This window comes from Papio anubis, chromosome 2 (assembly GCF_008728515.1).
Source record: "Papio anubis isolate 15944 chromosome 2, Panubis1.0, whole genome shotgun sequence".
Lineage (NCBI taxonomy): Eukaryota > Metazoa > Chordata > Mammalia > Primates > Cercopithecidae > Papio > Papio anubis.
In genome coordinates, this window is record NC_044977.1 from 155,349,933 (window position 1) to 155,375,309 (window position 25,377).

General features: G+C 42.3%; 1 protein-coding gene across 2 annotated transcripts in view; it reads right to left on the reverse strand.

Annotated features, from left to right (window-relative positions):
• Positions 1 to 1,146: 1,146 nt before the first annotated feature.
• PCCB (propionyl-CoA carboxylase subunit beta) overlaps positions 1,147 to 25,377 on the reverse strand; it is a 91,065-nt gene continuing 66,834 nt past the window's right edge. For both annotated transcript variants that reach the window (XM_031663745.1, XM_003895074.4), the window contains 6 exons: positions 17,548 to 17,671; positions 5,816 to 5,923; positions 5,474 to 5,574; positions 4,706 to 4,804; positions 3,583 to 3,682; positions 1,147 to 2,538 (listed from right to left, as the gene is read on the reverse strand). In XM_031663745.1, the coding sequence (XP_031519605.1) occupies positions 2,417 to 2,538; positions 3,583 to 3,682; positions 4,706 to 4,804; positions 5,474 to 5,574; positions 5,816 to 5,923; positions 17,548 to 17,671 (654 nt within the window). In that variant the 3' untranslated portion in view covers positions 1,147 to 2,416. The remainder of the gene's footprint in view (positions 2,539 to 3,582; positions 3,683 to 4,705; positions 4,805 to 5,473; positions 5,575 to 5,815; positions 5,924 to 17,547; positions 17,672 to 25,377) is intronic.

Consider the following 25,377-nt stretch of genomic DNA (forward strand, 5'->3'; position numbering starts at 1 on the left):
TCTGTCTGCTGAAATGCCTCAAAGCAATGATACTCCAGTATCAATGTGAACACTTAGTGACAATTTTAGCTTCTAAATGACATACCTACTAAAAGAAACTAAGAAACTACTACTATATACTACTACATACCTATTAAAGAAACTCCTTGGAGAAATTGCTGATTCCCGGGTTGGGCAAGGAAAACATAAGATAAGCCTAGAGCATCATCTTGTCAGAAAATAAGGAAATACTAAAAAAATCAGTGGGATATATTAAAAGGACCTGGGGAGCCAGGTTGAAGGAGCTCCCACTAACCAAATTGGGTCATTTTAAGCATCAAAATGAGTAACATTAAATATTTAAAAAAAATCAACAAGTCCAGGCAAGCCACGCCAACAAGTCCAAGTGGCTCACGCCTGTAATCCCAGCACTTTGGGAGGCTGAGGTGGTCAGATCACGAAATCAAGAGATCGAGACCATCCTGGCCAACATGGTGAAATCCCATCTCTATTAAAAATACAAAAATTAGCTGGGCATGGTGGCGCATGCCCGTAGTCCCAGCTACTCGGGAGGCTGAGGCAGAAGAATCACTTGAACCTGGGAGGCAGAGGTTGCAGTGAGTCGAGATTGCGCCACTACACTCCAGCCTGGCAACAGAGTGAGACTCCGTCTCCAAAAAAAAAAAAAAAAAAAAAAAAAAAATCAACAAGTCCAAAATGATACTAAGAAAACAAAAACAGGAGAAAAGAAAGCTCTTCCTTACCTAGAGTTCCAACTAATAAATACAGATATAAGAGTTAGAAACAACATTTTATAATCAATGCAGAATCATTGATTGAGGCAAGAATCATCAATGAATACTCAAATTATTGGTGAAAGTTTATTTAATTCTTTGAGACAGAATCTAGCTTTGTCACCCAGGCTGGAGCACAGTGGGGTGATCTCGGCTCACTGCAACCTCCGCCTCCCAGGTTCAAGCGATTCTCCTGCCTCAGCCTCCTGAATAGCTGGGCGCATACCTCCACACCTGGCTAACTTTTGTATTTTTAGTAGAGAGAGGGTCTCACCATGTTGGCCAGGATGGTCTCGAACTCCTGACCTAAGGTGATCTGCCCGCTTCGGCCTCCCAAAGTGCTGGGATTACAGGCATAAACCACCGCACCTGGCCCAGGTGAAAGTTTATTGACAGACAAGATTAAATAATGCCCCACAAATTAGTTATCAGTTACAAAGAGAAAATGGTAACTACTATGGAAAAACCTTTGCAGCCATGACCTTAATCATGTGATCAGAATCAGTTACCAACAGCAGGAAAAACTGACATCATGTGCTTACTAATGTGATGCACTGAAAGGAATATGTGTTAGTCTTATCTGAATCTAAACCTCAGGAAACAGACACCGCAAACTGAAGGACACCCTACCAAATAACCAGCAAGTAAGCTTTCCTCAAAAATGTCAACGTCATGAACGACAGACTATGTAAGACAAAGGACCTTGTTCCTAGGAGATACAAGTTTTTGGGAACACAGGGTCACGAATCTATAACTGACTTTCAAAGGGGTCAATTAAATAATTATATTGTATATGTTATACAATTATATAATTATATAATGTATAAATACATAATGTAAATTATGTTAGATATAATTAGATATCAATATAATTATATTGATATAATTAGATATATCTTATATGCATATTATGTATTATTAGATATATCTAAGTGTGGAAGAAATAAAGCAAATGTAGAAAATGTTACCAACTGGAGAATCTAGGTAAAGTGGATACAATACAATTCTTGCAACATTACTATAGGCTTGAAAATGTTCACAATTAAAAAGTTTTTGAAAATTTTAAGAACACATTTCTGGAAATAACCTGAGTCAACACAGGGTGCTATGTCTTATTGAGCATCTGTACTGCTAAACACATATTCCACAATTGCAAACATCACATTTAATCCTCAATTCGTGTGGGAATTAGGAGATAGAAAGGGCATATTATATTATCCCTATTTTTAAAAATAAGGAAACTGAAGCCTAAGATATACTGTGCCTTAAAAGCTTATTATATATCTCACCTATGGATAAAAAACTAATTCCTAAGAGAAAAAGAACAATACCCAGAGATGTGAAATAAAAATTAGCTCTAGGTGATAACACTGTGTACTATTTTTCTTTCTAGTTCTATTGATTTTTCAGATTTCCACCATAAAAAATTGAATTTATGCTCAAAAAATACAACTTAAAATTTTTAATAAAGTAAATAATTTTATAGTAAGGCACAAAAGATATCTTTCTAGAATTTAATAAACTTTGTTATTCTAAGTTATCCAAATATTTGAATTCCCATGTTTCATGATTTCAAAAGGCAGGAATGGGATGCGAATGGGCAGACAATAATTCAGTTCTTGGTTTCTTTTCCTTTGAATTGTTTACAATGGAATATTTGCATGTTTTCTCCAAGGACGTTGTACCTTCTTGCTGGCCAACACATCCAGGTCACAGCAGATTCGGGCACGTGTGGAAGAAGGTTGGATGATGTCATCCACAAACCCTGGTGAAGCACAGAAAAGGGAGTGGATCATCTGCATCCCCAGATGATGCCACCCTTCAACCTTCTGCTCAGCCTGGGCATCATCCCTGGGGCCAGCAGTACAAGCAGCGTCCAACCTGATACAGAGAGGGTAAGCCCTGCGAATCCTCCCTTGTATCCCAAGAGCTGGCCTGTTCTGACAGCTCCCCACCTGGCCTAGGAGCACTTGGCAAGAAAAGGAAAATTTGACAGCCTCCCTATACCCTGCTTACTCCAATGCCTCCATCCTGCCACAATGAATTCAATACGAAATAAAGAAAATACATCTAGATTTTCAAAAATGGCTACAACAATTCCTCCATCCTTGTACACAAGTCCTGCAATGTGACTTTACCACTTCTGTCATCAAGGGGTGGATTTGTATTCCTTCACGTAACCTTGTGAGTTTCTTTGGCCTAAAAAATGTGGCAAAAATGACACTGTGCAACTTCCAAATCTAGGCCTCAGTTTCCCTTTGCCCCCTTGCTACTCTCGGGACACCATGTAAGGAACCCTGGACTAGCCTCCTCAAGGGTGAGAGGCCATGTGGGGAGTGAGTCTAGCTCACAGCAACTGCCAAGTAAGTGACGCCATTTTAGACTGTCAAGCCCCAGTCAAGCCACAGAATGACTATACCTGTGTGGGGGACCCCAGGCAAGACCAGCACAAGAACCCCTCAGTTGGGCCCAGATCCAATTGTGGACCTCACAGAACCATAAGCAGGTGGGGGAAATGGTGGTTGGTTTAAGCAGCTGAGTTATAGCGTGAATTTCTGCACGGCACTAGACAACTGAAACAACACCTAGAAATTTAACACACTTCGGCAACGTTGTTTTAATCGTGGTACCAAAGCAATCTGTTCTGCTGTCCTTAGTCCTAAGTGATGACTTGTCCAGGGACAGTCTCAACCCTCACTAGTCAACAGATTAGACTGCAAAGGCAAAAAGGCAGTTATGTGACAATTTCTGTAGAGAAAGAGTGAGCAAGTGACCAAACAAAGCTGCCCTCTTCACCACAGTCCCCTACCTCTCACTGCCGCAGGGAAAGGGTTGGCAAACTTCTCGATGTACTCTGCCTGAGCAGCTTCCACATTCTCATGCCCTTTGAAGATGATCTCCACAGCACCCTGTGATTAGAGGAGTTCGTGAACGTCTTTGGTCGTCCCAACCTGGACAGATCTCCTTCAACTCATTATCACTGTGTGTGGTTGCAAATTTCTTGGTAAATCAGTGTACTGGGGGGAAGTGCCATCTCTAAAGGCCACAGCATAGAGGGAGGCACTGCTTGGGGCTGACCATCATGACACAGGGGGCTGCTTCCCTGTGGCCCCAATGAGGGGCAGTCAGGCAAAAGTCAGTAGCTTCTCTCCCCAGAGCCCATTCTACCATCTCCATTTGCACTCATCATACTTGTTTGAGCCAAAGATGTTTGCCCTGTTTTCCATTATTAAATCCACAGTCTTGTATCAAGGGGAATTAAAAGCACTACTTCCCTTTTTCAGTATCCTGAGACCTGAGTATACAATTCGGTGGCCAGATAGAACTGGAAATTAGAAGGACTGGCCTTCAAGTCAGAGCAACCATAAGTCCTCTAGACTTACAGAGCACCTGTAACTCTAGGGGGACCTGCAAGTTATCTGATTCAACCACAATAGCTACTTCAAAGCAGGGAAGGAGCGAGGAATAGGTCAAGCAACAGGAAGTACCTTGTCTGACGTCACTGGGGTCAGACCTACAGTTTAGCTTCTTATGACCTTAAAAGAGTAGCTCTGGGGCCCTCCCTGGAAGCTGAGGTGGAGTTGGGAGAATGTCCAATCCTTCTGAAGGTGATTTCAGTTGACTCAACCCTTTGCCCCCTTCACTTACAATCTTGAAACCCACTCTGGACTCCTCTCACTCTCCTTTCACCTGCCCCACCCACCTTGGCATGAAGACACCAGTGTGGGCCTGAAGAAAGGGTATAGGACAGGAGGCAGAGATGTCTCTGGAGCCCCAGGAGGAGACTTGCCAAGGTCTAGGTCTCACTCGCCTCAGTCCTGGCTCACCCTAGCGGCCCTGGCCTCTCTCCAACACTTCCCAGCTATGCCTTGAGCTCTGGCTGGTAGAGTCGAGTCCTTGTACCCAGAAAGGGAAAAGCTAGAGGCCCTCACCTTTGCTCCCATGACTGCAATCTCTGCGGTGGGCCAGGCATAGTTGGTATCACCACAAAGGTGCTTAGAGCTCATGACATCATAGGCACCTCCATAGGCCTAAAACAGATCCAAATGCTGAATGTTAGAGCCTGAGACAGCCAGATCTTGTCCCTGAAAGACCCCAGGAAACCAGATAAAATGGGGACAAAGAACAAGAGTAGCTCCCTGGTCTCCTGAAGGCCCATGGTCTGTAAGGCCTTTCAAAGTTAATGCTCATTATCTTTTCTGGCTTTTTCCCACTGCTGCTTTCAGTTCCCTTGTGTTAAAAAACCACAGACATGGCCGGGCGCGGTGGCTCACGCCTGTAATCCCAGCACTTTGGGAGGCTGAGGCGGGTGGATCATGAGGTCAGATCAAGACCATCCCGGCTAACACGGTGAAACCCCGTCTCTACTAAAAATACAAAAAAATTAGCCAGGCGTGGTGGCAGGCGCCTGTAGTCCCAGCCACTCAGGAGGCTGAGGCAGAAGAATGGCGTGAACCCGGGAGGCGGAGCTTGCAGTGAGTCGAGATCGCACCACTGGACTCCATCTCAAAAAAAAAAAAAAACAAAAAAAGAACCCCAAAGACATTTCTGTGGGGCTGGGAACAACGTCCTCAAGACATCTTTTTAAGGATGAGCAAGGTATACTCCTTCCAGCCCTGGTAAAACTCTGCCAGACCTCCCACCACGGCTATGCTGTAGGAAAGTGAGCAGGGTCATGGCCTCCAACGTGAGGTCCTCACCTTCCTCGTGATGACCGTGACTTTGGGTACAGTTGCCTCAGCAAATGCGTAGAGAAGCTTGGCGCCATGCCGGATGATGCCCCCGTATTCCTGTGCTGTGCCTAGACATGAGGAAGAGTTACTAGATATCCACAAGTCCTCACATGGTTATCCTGCCACTCTCAGCTGTGAGGTCTTTCCCACCCCTGGAGAGGGCCATTCCTCACACAGTCCTATCTTCTGGACACCCAGAATATATGGAGAAGTCACAAGTCCTCAGGGAGTTCTGCAAGATCTCCAAATAAAGTGGGCACCTCACTGGGAAAGGCAACTCTCCTAGCCCCGACTCTGTCAATAACTTACCAGGTAGAAAGCCAGGGACATCAACAAAAGTGATGAGTGGAATATTGAATGCATCACAGAATCTGACAAAACGAGCCCCTTTCACAGATGAATTAATATCCAAGCATCCTAGAAAGAGAGAGATTATCCATACTGAGTATCCAGGCAATTCCCAGTTCTATCCACAATGGGAATTTGTCCTCAGCAGCCATCCAGAGCTGGTTTCTGTGGAGGCACCAACGTTTCTTCATTGCAGAATGATAACAGGGATCCCTCAAACTCCAGGAAACAGGGAAGATGAAGAATCCACCTGTCTGTCACTGGCCAAAGAGGCCCAGGACTAGACTCAACTGTAGACAGACCGAAGGGCTGCCGCCAGTTGAGACACAGCTGGCCTTGCCGCAGAGAGCCATCAGTGGGAGGCAGCATTCAGGGGCTGGTCTTAGAGAGTCCTCAGAGCTTCCAATCAGATTCTGGCTCCACTGGTGATGGCGATGTGCCCTTGAGAAATTACTTTGCCTTTAGACCTAAGGTTCCTATCTGCAAAGTAGGGATGGTACTGCCTCCTAGCATAATTCTAAGGAGTAAAGGAAATGGAGTCTGTAAAGCAGCACAGAGAGGAGCTCAATTACTAGTAAATCTCCCCTCCTAGAAGAGTTTCCAACTTAACTCTATGCGACCAGTATTACCCTGACACCAAAGCAAGACAAGGACATCATCAGAAAAGAATACAGACCAAAAACAAAAATGAAAAATTTTTACTTTTTAAGTAAGGCATATTATCAAGTCCAGCAATATATATAAAAACAATAATACATCATGTCCGAGTGGGGTTTATCCCAAGAATTCAAGGTTGATTTCAGCATGTGAAAACCAATGAAATTATTAAAGGAAAAAAACTATATGAACATCTCAACAGACGGAGAGAAAACACCTGAAAAAATCTAATATCCATTCATGAATAAAAACGTGGCCTGGCACAGTGCCTCACACCTGTAATCCCAGCACTTTGGGAGGTTGGGCAGGCGGACCACTTGAGGTCAAGAGTTCAAGACCGGCCTGGCCAACATGGTGAAACCTCATCTCTACTAAAAAATACAAAAATTAGCCAGGCGTGGTGGCACAGCCTGTACTCCCAGCTACTCGGAAGGCTTGCAGCAGGAGAATCACTTGAACCCAGGAGGCGGAAGTTGCAGTGAGCCAAGATTGCACCACTGCTCTAGGCAACAGAGTAAGACTCCATCTCAAAAAAAAAAAAAAAACAAAAGAGAGAGAGAGGCTGGGTGTGCTGGCTCATGCCTGTAATCCCAGCACTTTGGGATGCCAAGGTAGGTGGAGCACCTGGGGTCAGGAGTTCAAGACCAGCCTGACCAACATGGAGAAAATATGTCTCTACTAAAAAACATGTCTCTACTAAAAATACAGAATTAGCTGGTCATGGTGGCGTGCGCCTGTAATCCCAGCTACTCAGGAGGCTGAGGCAGGAGAATCACTGGAATCCGGAAGATGGAGGTTGTGGTGAGCCAAGATCACATCATTGTACTCCAGCATGGGCAACAAGAGTGAAACTCTGTCTCAAAAAAAAAAAAAAAGAAAGAAAGGAGAAAGGAGAGGAAAAGGGAAAGGAAATAAATAGGCAAGTCACAAGTCACAAGCCAGGCCCTACAAATCAATAAAAAGACAGACAATGTAGTCCCAGCTACTCAAGAGGCCAAAGTGGGAGGATTGCTTAAGCCCAGGAGTTTGAGACCAGCCTGGGCAACATAGTGACACTCTGTCTCTAAAAGAGCAAAAAAAGTGGCCAAACGTGGTGGCTCACGCCTGTAATCCCATCAATTTGGGGGGCCAAGGCGGGCGGATCACCTGAGGTCAGGAGTTCAAGACCAGTCTGGCCAACATGGCAAAACCCTGTCTCTACTAAAAATACAAAAATTATCCGAGAGTGGTGCACACCTGTAATCCCATCTACTCAGTGGCTGAGGCAGGAGAATTGCTTGAATCTGGGAGAAGGAGGTTGCAGTGAGCCAAGATTGTGCCACTGCACTCCAGCCTGGGTGACAGAGTGAGACTCTGTCTCCAAAAAATAAAATAAAATAAAATAGTATGAAAGCTTTGTAGCTTAATTATACTTGTCCCATTCCCTCCCTGGTTCTGGAGGAAGCAGAGCAGACCTCATTCACAAATTTCTGCATAAGTCTGCTCTAACCTGTCTGTGGGCTGCCTGAAGGACTGACACAAGGAACACATCCCTGTTCCACCTAACTCAGAACTTGTACAGGCTGGAAATGTAGCAGGCATTTCTCAGAATCATGGCAAGGCAGAGGAACAACCTGCAGATGTCTGGCCAAAAGATTATTGTTGAAACCACCTAAGACATGGGAGAGAGAAAAAAAAAAACAAGGAGAGAGTGTCTTTAGGAAATTAGTGCATTCAAAAGCACCCTTGAATAGGGGGAATTCAGAAAGACACATGTATGCCTAGGACAAGACACACGATCAGAAAAGATCTGAGAGGGGAAATTAGAAAATAAGTTGAATGAAAATGAAAACACTATTACAAAGCAAAAGACCTGGGAAAACTTTAAACTCCCCAACACAGAGCCAATTTCAAGACCAGGAGTTTTCTTGTTTGTGGTTTCTTGGTTTTAGTTCCTGGTGTTTAAGAAAATTTCTGTCAAATACACAAATTAAGAAACAGGCTGGGCATGGTGGCTCACGCCTGTAATCCTAACACTGTGGGAGGCCACGTTGGGAGAATCTCTTAAGGCCAGGAGTTCCAGACCAGCCTAGGCAACAGAGCAAGACCCTGTCTCAAAAGAAAGAAAGAAACAAGAAAAGAAACAGGGACTTCAGTGACCACAAATGACAAGAAATATACAGTCTCTGGAAAAGTAATTGCAAAAAGACACTAGACAAACATATATGACATTCAGTATCAAAAAAAAAAACAACAAAGCTTGGGAAAAGAAGAAAATTTGACTGCCAGCGTGACCACATTATAATGTACAAATACTCCGTTTTCAATTAAAAAAATTACAAGGTGTAAAATTAAGAAACTGTCCCTAAGTAAGCATAGACACTGAACTTACTAGACAAAGACTATAAAACACTACTAGTGGGTTTTTTTGTTTTGTTTTTGAGACAGAGTTTTGCTTCTTGTCACCCAGGCTGGACTGCAATGGCGCCATCTCAGCTCACTGCAATCTCTGCCTCCTAGGTTCATGTGATTCTCCTGCCTTGGCATCGTAAGTAGCTAGGACTACAGGCGCCCGCTGCCATGCCTGGCTCATTTTTGTATTTTTAGTAGAGATGGGGTTTCACCACATTGGCTAGGTTGGTCTCAAACTCCTGATCTCAGGTGATCTGCCCACCTTGGCCTCCCAAAGTGCTGGGATTACAGGCAGGAGCCACCACATCTGGCCTAAAACACTACTAGTCTTAAATATATTCAAAGAGGTAAAGGAAAACCTGGACAAAGAACTAAAGGAAATCAGGAAAATAATGAAAAATTCTGGAGCTGAAAAGTATAATAAATGAAATGAAAAATTCATTACAAGGGTTCAATAGGAGATCTGAGCAGGCAGAAGAAAGATCAGAGAATAGAATATGAAGATAAAACAATTGAAATTACTCTGAGGAGAAAATAAAAAAACTAAGTGAGCAGAACCTAAGGGACCTGTGGGACACTAACATGTGAACCAATATACACAGGATGAGAGCACCAGGAGGAGAAGACTGAGAGAAAGTGGCAAGGAGATCATTTGATGAAACAATGTCCGAAAACTTCCCAAGTTTGATGCAAGATGTGAAACTAGAAATATAAGAAACTCAACTAACTATAAGAATACATTCAGAGACCCACACTGAGACATATTACAGTCAAATTACTGAAAGACAAAAGAGAATCTTAAAAGCAGCAAAAAAGAAATCACTCATTATGTCAAGGAATCCTCATTAAGATTATCCAGTGATTTCTCAGCAGAAACTCTGAAAGCCAGAGACAGTAGGATAACATATTAAAATGCTAAAAGAATAAAAGTGTCAACCAAGAATTCCATATCTGGCAAACTGTCCTTCAAAAATGAGAGAAAATTTAAGAATTAAGACATTTTCAGATAAACAAAAGCTGAGGCCCTCAGTACCAACAAGCCCACTCCACAGAAAAATGCTAAAGGAAGCCCTTCAGGTTAAAAGGAAAGAACACTAGACAGTATCACAAAGCTACATTAGGAAATAAATATCTCAAGTAAAGATGACTACATGGGCAAATATAAAAACCAGGATTTGAGTATTTTGGTTTCTAATTCCACTTTTTATTTCCTACATAATTTAAAAAGCAAATAAAGCCCAGGTTTCAACTTGTGAATTCCACCATACATTTAAGGAAGATATTAATATACCAGTTCTCTACAATCTTTTCCAGAAGACAGATGCAGAAAGAATACTTTCTAACTCATTCTATGAGTCCAGCATCACTCTGATACCAAAACCAGACAAAGACATTGCAAGAAAACTGTATCTCAATATTGCTCATAAGCTTATATGAAAAAATCCTCAACAAAATATTAGCAGATCAAATCCAACAATGCATAAAAAGAATTATACAACAAAACCAGGCGGGATTTATCTCAGGTATGTGAGTTTAGTTCAACAGTCAAAAATCAATTGATATAATCTATCAACAGTCTGGCTAACCCGGTGAAACCCCGTCTCTACTAAAAAATACAAAAAACTAGCCGGGCGAGGTGGCAGGCGCCTGTAGTCCCAGCTACTCAGGAGGCTGAGGCAGGAGAATGGCGTGAACCCGGGAGGCGGAGCTTGCAGTGAGCTGAAATCCGGCCACTGCACTCCAGCCCGGGCGACAGAGCGAGACTCCGTCTCAAAAAAAAAAAAAAAAAAAAAAAAAAAGAAGAAAAATCACATGATCATATGAATACAAAAAAAGCATGTAACTAAATCCAAAACACATTCATGACAAAAACACTCAATAAACTAAGTATAGAGGGGAATTTCTTCAACTTTATAAAGAACATCTACGAAAAACCTACAACTAACAACACACTTACTTGTAAGAAACTACAAGTTTTCTAGCTAAGATCAAATGTCCCTCACCACTATCTTTCAATATTGTACTGGAAGTCCTGGCTAATGCAAGAAGACAAGAATATAAAAGGTGTACACAATGAGAAGGAAGAAATCAAACTCTTTGTTCACAGATGACAAAAGTGTCCATACAGAAAATCTGAAAGAAGTAACCGAAAACTGCTGGAACTAATAAGTAACATAGTAAGGTTGCAAGATAAAAGGCTAATATACAAAAATCAATTACTTTCCTATATACTGGCAATAAACAAATAGAATTTGAAATTGAAAACAAAATACCATTGATAGGATTAGCTCTGTGTGCCCACCCAAATCTCATCTCAAACTGTAAGCCCCATGTGTTGAGAGAGGAACCTGTAATCCTCATGTGTTGAGGGAGGGACCACGTGTCAAGGGAGGGAGGTGATTGGATCATGGGGGTGGTTTTCCCCATGCTGTTCCCGTGATAGTGTGTGAGTTCTTACAAGATCTGATGGTTTTAGAAACATCTGGCATTTCCCCTGCCTGCACTTCTCTCTCCTGCTGCCATGTGAAGAAGGTCTTTGCTTCCACTTTGCCTTTCACCATGATTGTAAGTTTCCTGATGCCTCCCCAGACATATGGAACTGTGAGTCAATTAAACCCCTTTCCTTTACAGAATACCCAGGCTCGGGTAGTATCTTTATAGCAATGTGAAAACAGATTAATACAACCATTAACCTCAAAAAAACCCAAACTCCAAAATACTTAGGTATAAACCTAACAAAACAAATATAATATGTATATGAGGAAAACCTTCTTTTTTTTTTTTTTTGAAATGGAGTCTTGCTCTGTCGCCCAGGCTGGAGTACACTGGCGTGATGTCAGCTCAGTGCAACCTCTGCCTCCCAGGTTCAAGCGATTCTTGTGCCTCAGCCTCCCGAGTAGCAGGGACTACAGGAGCACACCAACAATCCCAGCTAATTTTCGTATTTTTAGTAGAGTTGGGGTTTCGCCATGTTTGCCAGGCTGGTCTAGAGTTCTTGGTCTCAAGTGACCCACCTGCTCCGTCTTCCAAAGTGCTAGGATTAGAGGCACGAGCCACTTGCACCTGGCTGGAAAATGATAAAATTCTGAAGAAAGAAAGAGGCCAGGCACAGTGGCTTATGCCTGTGATCCCAGAGCTTTGTGAGGCTGAGGTAGGAGGGTTACTTAAAGCCAGAAGTTCATGGCTAGCCTGAGCAACATAATGAGATCTAGTTTCAACAAAAAATAAAATAAAATAAAATTAGCCAGGCATGGTGGTGCACACCCAAGTAGTCCCACTTGCTCAGAAGGCTGAAGTGGGAGGATCACTTGAGCCCAGAAGTCTGAGGCTGCAGTGAGCTAAGATTGTATCACTGCATTCTAGCCTAGGCAATAGAGCAAGATCCAATCTCTTAAATAAAAAAGAAAGATAAGAAATGTAAAAGTAACTAAATAAAACTGGTACAGCCATCATGGAAAACAGAATGGAGGTTCCTCAAGAAATTAAAAGAGAACTACCATATGCTCCAACAATTCCACTATGGGTATATATACCCAAAGAAATTTAAGTCAGTATCTCAAGGAAATGTCTGCACCCCCATGTTCACTGCAATATTCATGTTCACTTGACTATTATTCACAATAGCCAACGTATGGAAACAACCGAAGTGTCTAATGATAAATGAACGGATAAAGAAAATGTGACAGACACACACACAATGGAATGTTATTCAACCATAAAAAATAGGGAGCCAGGTATGCTGACTCATGTCTGTAATCTCAGCACTTTGAGAGGCTAAGGTGGGAGGACTGCTTGAGCCCAGGAATTTGAGACCAGGCTGAGCAACAGAGTGAGACTCCATTTCTACCAAAAATACAAAAAATTAGCTGGGCATGGTGGTGCATGCCTGTGGTCCCAGCTGCTCAGAAGGGTCGCTTGAACCCAGGAGGTAGATCATAGCTGCAGCGAGCCATGATCACACCACTGCACTCCAGCCTGGGCAACAGAGCAAGACCCTGTCTCAAAAAAAAATAAAAAAGAAAAAAGAAAGAAAGAAAAAAAAAGGAAATACAATTTGTGACAAAATGGATGAATCTGAGGAACCTTAAGCTAAGTGAAGCCAGCCAGCCATAGAAAGATGAATACTGTTACGATTTCATATGTGTGGAATCTAAGAAAGTCATATTCATAGAGGCAGAGTGTAAAACAGTATTTGCCAAGGGCTGTGGAGTGAGGAGAATGGAAAGATACTGGTCAGGCCAGGCATGGTGGCTCATGCCTGTAATCCCAACACTTTAGGAGGCCGAGGTGGGTGGATCACCTGAGGTCAGGAGTTCGAGACCAGCCTGGCCAACATGATGAAACCTTGTCTCAACTAAAAATACAAAAAATTAGGCCGGGCATGGTGGCTCATGCCTGTAATCCCAGCACTTTGGAAGGCCAAGGCGGGCAGATCACAAGGTCAAGAGATTGAGACCATCCTGGTCAACACGGTGAAACCCCATCTCTACTAAAAATACAAAAATTAGCTAGGCGTAGTAGTGCGTGCCTGTAATCCCAGCTACTCTGGAGGCTGAGGCAGGAGAATCGCTTGAACCCAGGAGGCAGAGGTTGCAGTGAGCTGAGATTGCGCCATTGCACTCCAGCCTGGTGACAGAGTGAGACTCTGTCTCCAAAAAAAAAAAAAAAAAATTAGCTGAACATGGTGGCCAGTGCCTCTCAAAAAAAAATTAGCCAAGCATGGTGGCCAGTGCCTGTAGTCTCAGCTACTCAGGAGGCTGAGGCACGAGAATTGCTTGAACCGGGGAGATAGAGGTTGCAGTGAGCAGAGATCACGCCACTGCACTCCAGCCTGGGTGACAGAGCGAGATTCGGTCTCAAAAAAGAAAGAAAGAAAGAAAGAAAGAAAGAAAGATATTGGTCAAAGAGTACAAATTTTCAGTTAGAAAATGCATAAGTTCTGGGAATCTAATGTACACCATGGTGACTACAGTTAATAATACTGTATTGTATACCAGAAATTTGCCATAAGAGTGGATCTTAAGTGTTTTCACAACAAAAAAGTAACTATGTGAGGTGATGAACCTGTTAATTAACTTGATAAATTATATGTATATCAAATAATCCCATTGTATGCCTTAAATAGATACCATTTTTATTTGTCAATTATACCTCAATAATCAGGGCAAGACAACAACTAAACAAACGGAGAGAGAATCCAGGTTCAAGGACAGGAAGACTCAACACAGACGGTCCCCAAATGCCTAAAACAATCCTAAGAACAACAACAAAGTTGGACGACACACTTCTCAATTTCAAAACATATACAAAGCTACAGCAATCAAACTAGTGTGACACTGAAATATGGATAGACATACAGACCAACAGAATAGTATTAAGAATACAGAAACAAATTCATACACCCACAGCCTGCTGATTTCCCACAAGCACGTCACACCTGTTCAATGAGGAAAGAATTATCTCCTCAACAAACGGTGCTGGAATAACTGGATTTCCACATGCAAAAGAATGAAGTTGCACTCCTATCTCATATATACAAAATTAACTCAAAATTAAAACCTAAATGTAAGGGCTAAAACCATAATACTCTTAGAAAATAACAACAGGACCATACTTTCACCACCTTGAATTTAAATTCTTATATATGACAACAAAAGCACAAGCAACAGAAGAAAAAATACAGAAACTAGATTTAATAAAAATTAAAAACTTTTCAGCCAGGTGCAGTGGCTCACACCTGTAATCCCAGCACTTCGGGAGGCCAAGGTGGGCGGATCACTTGAGGTCAGGAGTTTGAGACCAGCCTGGCCAAAATGGCGAAAGCCTGTCTCTACTAATACAAAACTTAGCCTGGCATGGCGGCGCATGCCTGTAATCCCAGCTATTTGGGAGGCTGAGGTAAGAGAATGGTTTGAAACTGGGGAGGCAGAGATTGCAATGAGCCAAGATTGTACCATTGCACTCCAGCCTGGGCTGGAGACAGAGTGAAAGAGAGCAAGACTCCATCTCAAAAAAAAAAAAAGAAAAAAAAATTGTGTATCAAAAGACATGATCAAAAGAGTGCAAGGACAACCTATAGAATGGAAGAAAATATTTGTAAGTCATATGTAAAAGTTTAATATACAGAATATACAAGGAACTCCAACTCAACAACAAAAGACACACACAATTAAAAAATGGAAAAAGGACTTGAATAGACATTTTTCCAAAGAAGATATACAAATGGCCAATAAGCACAGGAAAGGATGCTCACCAAGACTAATGTTGATGAGAAATGCAAATCAAAAACACAATTCTATTCACTTCACATCCATTAGGATTACTATTTTTAAAAATTAATAAGTGTTGGCAAGGATGTGGAAAAACTGGAATCCTTGCTCATTGCTGGTGGGAATGTAAAATAGTGCAGACACTGTAGAAAACAGCATGGTGTTTCCCCCAAAAAGTTAAACCTAGAATTACCACGTAACCCAGTTATTTTGCTTCTGGGTATAGACCCAGAAAAAGTGAAAACTGAGGTTCAAACAGATACTTATATATCAGTGTTGATTCCAGCATTATTCACAGTAACCCAAAGGTGGAAATAACCCAGGTGTCCACTGACAAATGAACAATCCATCAAAATGTGGTATATACATGCAACATATTATTACCCAGCCATAAAAATAAACGGAGTTTTAACATATGCTACAATATGGATGAACCTTGCTAAATGAAATAAGCCTGATTGTGCTAAGTGAAGTAAGTCTGATATAAAAGGACAAATACTGTATGATTCCATTTATATGAAATATCTAAAATAGGCAAATTAATAGAAAGAGAAAGTAGATTTAGAATAGCAAAGGCTAGAGGCTGAGACAAATAGTGAGTTATTGTTTAACAGGTTCACAGTCTCTGAGGTGATGAAAATGTTTGGAAACAGATAGTGGTGACGGTTGCATACACTGTGAATGTAATCACTGCAGCTGCACAATTTTTAAATGGGCCAGACATATTTTGTTATATATATTTTACCATGACAAAATTTTTTTAGGGGGGTGGGGACAGAGTCTCGCTCTGTCATGCAGTGGCATGATCAACTCACTGTAATTTCTGACTCCAGGGCAGTGACACAATCCTTGGCTCAGTGCAACAACCTCTGCCTCCGTGGCTCAAGTGATTTTCCTGCCCCAGCCTCCCGAGTAGCTGGGACTACAGGCGTGTGCCACCACGCCTGGCTCAATTTTGTATTTTTAGCAGAGACAGGGTTTCGCCATGTTGGCCAGGCTGGTCTCTAACTCCAGATCTTGTGATCCACTCGCCTTGGCCTCCCAAAGTGCTGGGATTACAGGCGTGAGTCACCACGCCCAGCCAAAACAGTTTTCTTTTTTTTTTTTTTTTTCTCTCAAGACAGAGTCTCGCTCTGTCGCCCAGGCTGGAGTGCAGTGGCCGGATCTCAGCTCACTGCAAGCTCCGCCTCCCGGGTTCTCGCCATTCTCCTGCCTCAGCCTCCCGAGTAGCTGGGACTACAGACGCCCGCCACCTCGCCCGGCTAGTTTTTTGTATTTTTTAGTAGAGACGGGGTTTCACCATTTTAGCCAGGATGGTCTCGATCTCCTGACCTCGTGATCCGCCCGTCTCGGCCTCCCAAAGTGCTGGGATTACAGGCTTGAGCCACCGCGCCCAGCCAACAGTTTTCTAAAGACAATAAAACATTTCCATGGCAGAAATAAAAGATGAAGTTGGGTCATGAAGAAAGGCAGATTCTTCCTAAACAAGGATACAAAACAAATCTAAGAGGAAAAATAGTGAGAAGTGGTATTCACAGTCCCCACCCCAGCACTCCCAGTCCCTCCCAGAGAACAGCCATGGAAGAGTCTCCCTTACTTGACTGTGACTCAGTTCTGGCCATATCACCAGAAAGTTGTGGGGCACAGACATGGTAAGATGCCATTAACTTGTCACGTACCATCTATGTACCTGGCACTGTTGAAGGCACTGGAGATACTACTGTGAATAAGACATCACCACCCCTGTCCTCATGGAGCTCGTTGATTAGTGGGTGAGTCATATATTTAACTGGGGGTAGGGGGTAACAGAAAACTGACCCCTAAAAAATTAAAAACCTTATACACTAAGAATGTAAGTTTCCTATAAACCTTTGAAAAGGAGTATGAAAGGAGCATTTTGAGATATTAAAAGTAGCTTTTATAGGCCAGGTGTAGTGGCTCATGCCTGCAATCCCAGCACTTTCAGAGGCTGAGGTGGGGGCATCACTTAAGTTCAGGAGTTCGAGACCAGCACAGGCAACATGGCAAAACCCCATCTCTAGGAAAAATACAAAAAAAGAGAATTAGCCACATACGGTGGTATGTGCCTGTAGTCCCAGCTACTCGGGAAGCTGCGGTGGAAGGACTGCTTGACCCTGGGAGGCAGAGGTTCCAGTGAGCTGAGATCACACCACTGCACTCCAGCCTGGACAACAGTAAGACCCTGTCTTTAAAAAAAAAAAAAAAAAAAAGTAGCTTTTATAGCAACCATTTAGATTTTTTTTTCTTCTGGTCATATGTCTGAAGAACAGGCAAAGGCAGAAAGGACACCATGGACCCAGGCTTCCCTGGCCTCCAACCCCACAACCGAGGCTTGGAAGAGCTTCTCCATCCTACCTGAGGCCACCTTGGGTTGGTTGCCAACAATTCCAACAGTCCTCCCGTTCATTCTTGCAAAACCAACAATGATGTTCTTGGCATAATTGGGCATGATCTCAAAAAATTCACGCTCATCAACAACCTGCAAGAATAAATTTACTTGAGTTCAAAATGATAAAGGCAAGTATAAGATGTAACGACACTACAGAATGACATTTCTATTACAGAGGTAGAGGTAGACAGCCCCATCTCTATCACAGGTTCTCCAAGGAAGCAGGACAACAGGCAGAGGCAGCACCTCCTCCCTGCTGTGGAGAAACGGTACAGAAAACCCCAGCTGCTGCTAAGATGGACACACCAGTGAAGTTGTTTTCAAAGTCCTATTTGAATTTGGAATTTTTTATGACAACTTTACCTTTTCACTTTGAAATTATTTCCGATCTAACTAAAAATGTCAGGCCAGGCCCAGTGGCTCCCTCCTGTAATCCTAGCACTTTGGGAGGTCAAGGCGGGTGGATCACCTGAGGCCAGGAGTTCAAGACCAGCCTGGCCAATGTAGCAAAACCCCATCTCTACTAAAAACACAAAAAATTAGCCTGGTGTGGCGGCAGGCACCTGTAATCCCAGCTACTCAGGAGGCTGAGGCAGGACAATCGCTTGAACGGGTAGGCAGAGGTTGCAGTGAGCCAAGATTGTGCCACTGCACTCTAGCCTGGGCAACGGAGGGAGATTCTGTCTCAAAAATAAATAAATAAAAATTAAAAATTCAAGAACAGTACATATACCCTTCGCCCCGATTCTTCATTTATTATTTTGCTTTTTTTTCTTTTTTTGAGACAGGGTCTCCCCGTCACCCAGGCTGGAATGCAGTGGTACAATCATGGCTCACTGCAGCCTTGATCTCCTGGGCTCAAGTGATCTTCCCCCCTCGGCCTCCCAAGCAGCTAGGACCACAGCTGTGCACCACCATGCTCAGTTAATTTTTAGTAGCAATAAGGTCTCGCTATGTTGCCCAGACTGGTCTCCAATTCCTGGGCTTGAGCAATCCTCCCACCTTGGCCTCCAACGTGCTGCGATTACAGGCGTGAGCCACCGTGCCCAACCATCACTCTTTTATATACATAAACACACAAGAACGTTCTTTTTTTTACAACTACAGTGATATTATCAAAATCAGGAAATAAACATTACCACAATACTATTATTATTATTATTATTTTTTTGAGACGGGATCTTGCTCTGTGACCCAGGCTGGAGTGCAATAGCATGATCACGGCTCACTGCAGCCTTGACCTCCAGGGCTCAAGCAATCCTCCTGCCTCAGGCTCCCAAGTAGCTAGGACTACAGGTACATGCCACCATGTCCAGCTAATTTTTGTATTTTTTGTAGAGACAGCATCTTGCTATCTTGCCCAGGCTGGTCTCAAACTCCTGGGCTCAAGCAATCCACCCGCCTCAGCCTCCCAAAGTGCTGAGATTACAGGCATGAGTCACTGTATCCAGTTCACAATTTTGTTTGAGACGGAGTCTCACTTAGCTGCCCAGGCTGGAGTGCAGTGGCGCGATCTCGGCTCACTGCAGCCTCTGCCCCCTGGGTTCAAGCAATTCTCCTGACTCAGCCTCCCGAGTAGCTGGGACTACAGGTATGCACCACCACACCCAGCTAATTTTTTTGTATTTTTAGTAGAGATGGTTTCACCATGTTGGTCAGAATAGTCTTGATCTCCTGACCTCGTGATCCACCCACCTTGGCCTCCCAAAGTGCCGGGATTACAAGCGTGAGCCACCGCGCCCGGCCACTACTTCTTATTACATAACATTATTCAAGTTTGCCAGTTGTTCCAGTAGTATCCATTATAGCAGCACAAGCAACAAAATTCTGGTACAGAACCTGAGTCAGGATCACCTGGCACTTTTAGTGATCATGTCTCTTTAGGCTCCTTTAACTTTCCCCCTCCATCTTTGTCTTTCATAGTCATGACATCTTTGAAGACAACAGACCAGTTAATTTGTAAAGCATGCCTTCTATTTGGGCTCCTTTGATATTTCTTCATGTGTAATTTTGAGCTAAGCCTTTCCGCGGGAATACCACAGAAGGAACATTCTCATCAAGTGGCACAAGGTGTTGATTTGTCCATTAATGATGGTGATATCTGCAGGTTTCCTCGTAAAGTTACTATTTCTCCAATTTAATAAGAATTTTGTGAGGAAATACTTTGAGACTACATACAGTCCTGTTCTTCAAACTTTAATCATTAATCTAGTTCTTCATCCACTAGATTTAGCATCCTAGCAGCCATAAAGCAGCCATGATTCTTGCCTGACTCATTACTGTCATGGTAGCTGCCAAATGGTGAGCTTTTTTTGTTTTTTTGTTTTTTGTTTTTCTTGAGACAGGGTCTTGCTCTGCCACTCAGGTGGGAGAGCAGTGGAGCAACCTCAGCTCGCTACAGCCTCCACCTCCCAGGCTCAAGCAATCTTCCCATCTTAGCCTCCCAAGCAGCTGGGACCACAGGTTCATGCCACCATACCTGGTTAATTTTTGTATTTTTAGTAGAGACAGGGTTTCACCATGTTGGCCAGGCTGGACTCAAACTCCGGAGCTCAAGCAATCTGCCCACCTTACAAGTGTGAACCACCTCACCCAGCCCAAATGGTGAGTTTTCCAATTCCACTTTACTTCTCCATTTATTAACTGGCATCTGTCGCAAGAAAGATCTTTGCCTTTCCCATTTACTTATATGGTATCAGTATGAACTTATGGATTCTTGTTTTATTCTATGGATTATAATCTTTCACCATCATTTTATGTTCAAATTGTCCTATATTTACCAAAGTTCCTTCATGCTGGTTCCTGTGTTCTTCTAAAGTATCCCCATCATTCTTTGAGCACTTCCTTACATTTTGGAATTATCTTACTTTCTGGTTCATCTTGGTTTTTTTCCTGCCCCAGCCCTACAATCAGTCATTTCTCCAAAAGGCCTGGGTTCCTTTTAGGGTTGTGTGTGACTCCTTCTAAAACGTCCAAAGTCCAGCTATATGAAAAACCATGAGTTCATGCTGATAATTCAAATTCTACTCCAATGCAACTATAGGGTTCTTTCTAGATTTTTTTCTCTTGCCATATTCACAACTCCCTTCTCCAATAGCAGAATCTGGCTGCCACTACCCTCAAAATGTACTTATTTATTCGATCCTCAAATACAGAGAAAATGGTTTCAGAATTGCTAACTTACACAGCTACAAAAAACAGACCTACTAACTAGAATTTTTTTACAGCTATTTCGGTCTTTAGATTAAAGGTATATAGTCAAAATATATGTTCAAAAGTCATTCATTTAAAACAGATTCATATTTGTATTTCATTTTAAAGGTTTTCCCCAGTCTTGATTTTATTTTTTAATATGTAAAATACTAATAGTTTAATAGTGTTCCTTCCCCATCCCTTCCACCCTAGTCCCACCTACCCTGTTATTAATCTCATTATTTTCTGATGTATTATGTGTGTGTTTGCATTTGTATCTTTTAATTTACCCTTCTATCTTACACGGAAAGTAACAGTATAGACACTCTTGCACTTTGAATTTTTTCACTTAATATGTCCTGGGAATCACTTCCTTTTTTTTTTTTTTTTTGAGACGCAGTCTGGCTCTGTCGCCCATGCTGGAGTGCAGTGGCGCGATCTTGGCTCACTACAAGCTCCGCCTCCTGGGTTCACGCCATTCTCCTGCCTCAGCCTCCTGAGTAGCTGGGACTACAGGCGCCCGTCACCACACCTGGCTAAATTTTTGTATTTTTAGTAGAGACGGGGTTTCACCGTGTTAGCCAGGATGGTCTGGATCTCCTGACCTCATGATCCACCCGCCTCCACCTCCCGAAGTGCTGGGATTACAGGCGTGAGCCACCGCGCCCGGCTGGGAATCACTTCCTATCAATTCATAGAGATCTTCATTCTTTTTCACTTCTGCATAGTACTGTACTGCGTGATGTACCAAAGTTTATTCAACCAATCTACATGTGGCTTACATTATTTTAAATTTTACATTTAGGTTATTTAGAGTATCTCACAATTACAAATGACAATGTAATGGTAATAACTTCGCACATCTATAATTTTGTATGGTGGGAAGTGTATCTTCAGGGTAAATTGCTAGGAATGGGATTGCTGGGTCAAAGGGCAAATGCTAATTTAGTCCTGGATAATACCAGAGTCCCCTACCAGCAATGTGCAAGAGTGCCCGCTTCTCCACTGACTTTCCAGTGGAAAGTGTTTTCAGGGTTTTTATTTTTAGCCAATCTGACATATGAGAAAATACTCAGTGTAATTTGAATTTGTATTTCTAGCACTATAAAGTTGAACATCTTTTGACATGTTTAAGGTCCATTTTATATCTTTTTTGTGAGCTATCTATTCGTGGCTTTTTTGCCCACTTTTCTATCAATTTTGGTCGTTAATCCTTCAGTGGAAGAGCTCCTTATTAAGAATATTCATACTCTGGGATACATGTTGCAAAGAGTTTCTTCTAGCATATTGGTTGTCTTTTGATTTTGTTTATAGTTTTTTGTTATGAAGAGTGGGGTTTTAAAATTTTTACAGTCAGCTTTGTCTATCTTTCACTGAAACTAGTTTTTGAGTTACAGTTCAAAAGCATTTCTAAACCTTCCCCTAAGGTTTCAGAGGAATTCATCTGTGTTTTCTTTTAGTGCTTGTATGGATTCACAGGTTATATTTAGTTCTCTGACCCATTTGTAGTTTATTTTTGTACATGGTGTAAAGTATGAATCTAATTTTATGTTTTCCTAAATGGCTAGTCAGTTGCCCCAGCACCATTTATTAAAAGCTAATTTTTGCCTGAGATTTGATAAAATATCATTATCATATACAGTTGGGCACTGCACAATGAGGTTTTGGTCAATGACGGACTGCCTATAGGAAGGTGGTCCTATTGTACTACCCTATTCTTACTGTACCCTATGTTTAGATACATACTTACCATTGTGTTACAACTGTATACAGTGTCTGGTACAGTAACATGCTGTACAGGTTTGCAGCCTAAGAGCAATAGACTATACCACAGATTCTAGGTGTGTAATAGGCTATACCATCTAGGTTTGTGATGGACCACTCTATGATGGTCGCACAAAGAAACTGCCTAATGATGCATTTCTCAGAACATATCCCCGTTGTTAAGCAACGCGTAACTGTACTAAAATTCTGTATGTACTTGAGTCTATTTCTGGCTATTTTATTCTATTCCACTGGTCTATTTATGTGCCTGTACCACAGTTTTAACTATAGGATGCTATAATATAAAACATGGCTCGTCCCAACTTACAGATTTTCTTTTGCGGTATATTCTTAGGTATTCTTGCACTTCTATTTTTCCATGTGCACTTTTGTATAAACTTATCTAGTTCTATTTTTTAAAAACTGTTTATTGGGATTGTCTTAAGTTTATAAAACAACTTAAGAACCACCAACTTTTTCATAACATTAATCCCAGGAACAAGGAATGTCTTTCCATTTGTTCAAGTCTACTTTTATGTTTTGTTTTGTACAGACAAGGTCTCACTATGTTGTCTAAGACGGTCTCAAACTCCTGGGCTCAAGGGATCTTCCCTCCTCAGCTTCTTAAAGTGCTGGGATTACAGGTGTGAGCCACCATGCCTGGCCTACTTTTGATTTTCAGAAGTGTTTTTAAGATCACCCTGGGCTGGGCTTGGGGGCTCACACCTAAAATCCCAGCACTTTGGAAGGCCAAGGCGGAAGGATCGCTTGAGCCCAAGAGTTCAAAACCAGCCTGGGCAACATAGCACAACTTCTTCTTACCAAAAAAAAAAAAAGGTACTAAATCAGGTGGGTGTGGTGATGCATGCCTGTAGTCCTGGCAATGTGAGATTGCTTAACTAGGAAGTTGAAGCTGCAGTGAGTTGTGACTCGGCCACAGCACTCCATCCTGGGTGACAGAGTGAAACCCTGTCTAAAAAAATAAATTTGCCCTACAACAGCTTCTGTACATTTCCTGTTAAAATTATTACTATTTTATCTTCTTGTTGCTATGTAAAAGAGGCTTTTACTCTACCATAATTGGTTACTGCTTGTGTATATGAAGATTTCTGTATGTTAATTTTGTATCCTCTTCCTCAATTATTGTTTCAGTATAATAATGCATTCTCTAGAGTTTTATTGAATACTATAATACCATATCACCTATGTTACCACGTGACATCTTTTCTAAGGCTTTTGTCTCTAATTGGTCCTCTTCTTGGCTAACTGCATTGGTTAATATTTCCAGAACAATGTTAAATAATAATGGAAATAATGGCCATCCTATACTTGTTCCTAATCCTAGCAGAAGCTAGTCTTTATTAGGTGAGATGCTGGCTTTCGAAAAGGTCTATATCAAATTTTATCACATTAAGTATTAATCAATTCCTATTTTCTGAAGTCTATCAAGAATAGGTATTGATCTTTCTTAAAGGTCTTCTTCAGTGTCTATATAAATAATTGTGATTTTTCTTCCCTATGTGTGTTAATACAGTATATTACTGGGCTTCCTAGAACCAATCTTGCATTCCCAGAATAAATCCCACTAGGCCACAGATGTAATTTTAAAGAGATAAGCAATATGAAACTGAAATCTTAAGTACTACCTTTATCAGGTTCAGGTATTGATATCATACTTCTTTAAAAAATTGTGGAAGGTTCTTGTGTGTTTTGTTTACTGTCTATGCTTTGGAAGAATTTATGTGGCACGAGGACTATTTGGCCTTTAAAGGTCTCAGAAATTCCACATGAAACTATTTGGGCCTGGTGTTTGTTTGAGACAGAGTCTTGCTCTGTCACCCAGGGTAGACTGCCGTGGAACAAATATGGTTAACTGCTCCCTCAACTTCCTGGGCTCAAGCGACCCACCCACCTCGGCCTCCCCAGTAGCTGGGACTACAGGTGCATACCACCATGCCTGGTTTTTTTTGGTTTTTTTTTTTTTTTGAGATGGAGTTTCGCTCTTGTTGCCCAGGCTGGAGTGCAATGGAGCTATCTTGGCTCACCGCAACCTCTACCTCCCAGGGTCAAGCAGTTTTCCTGCCTCAGCCTCCCGAGTAGCTGGGATTACAGGCATGTGCCACCACACCTGGCTAATTTTCTATTTTTAGTAAAGACGGGGTTTCTCTATGTTGGTCAGGCTGGTCTCGAACTCCTGACCTCAGGTGAACAGCCCATCTCAGCCTCCCAAAGTGCTGGGATTACAGGTGTGAGCCACCTTGCCTGGCCCTAATTTATTTTTTGTAGCGACAGAATTTCATCATGTTGCCCAGGCTAGTCTCAAACTCCTGGGCTCAAACAATCCTCCCATTTTAGCATCCCAAAATGTTGGGATTATAGGCATGAGCCACTGGATCCAGTTCCTGGTGCTTTTTGGTGAAGTAATTCCTTCCACGGAATTTAGTGGTTCATTTAAGCTTCCTACCTCTGATGGGATCAATTTCTGTTAAACTGTGTTTTCCAAATTTTCCAATTTATCTTTGTCTCTTAGAATTTTTTTTTTTTTCTGAAACAGGGTCTCACTATGTTGCCCAGGCTAGAGTATGATGGTGCAATCACAGCTCACTACAGCCTTGAACTCCTGTGTTCCAGCAATTCCCCTACACCGAAGCCTCTCAAGTAGCTGGCACTATAGGTGCCAGTTAACTTAAAAAATTTTTGTAGAGACAGGGTCTCACTATGTTGCCCAGGTTGATCTTCAACTCATGGCTTCAAGCAATCCTCCCACCTCAGCCTCCCAAAGGGCTTGGATTATAGGCATGAGCCACCACACCTGGCCTCTTAATGATTCTTAAGTTTCT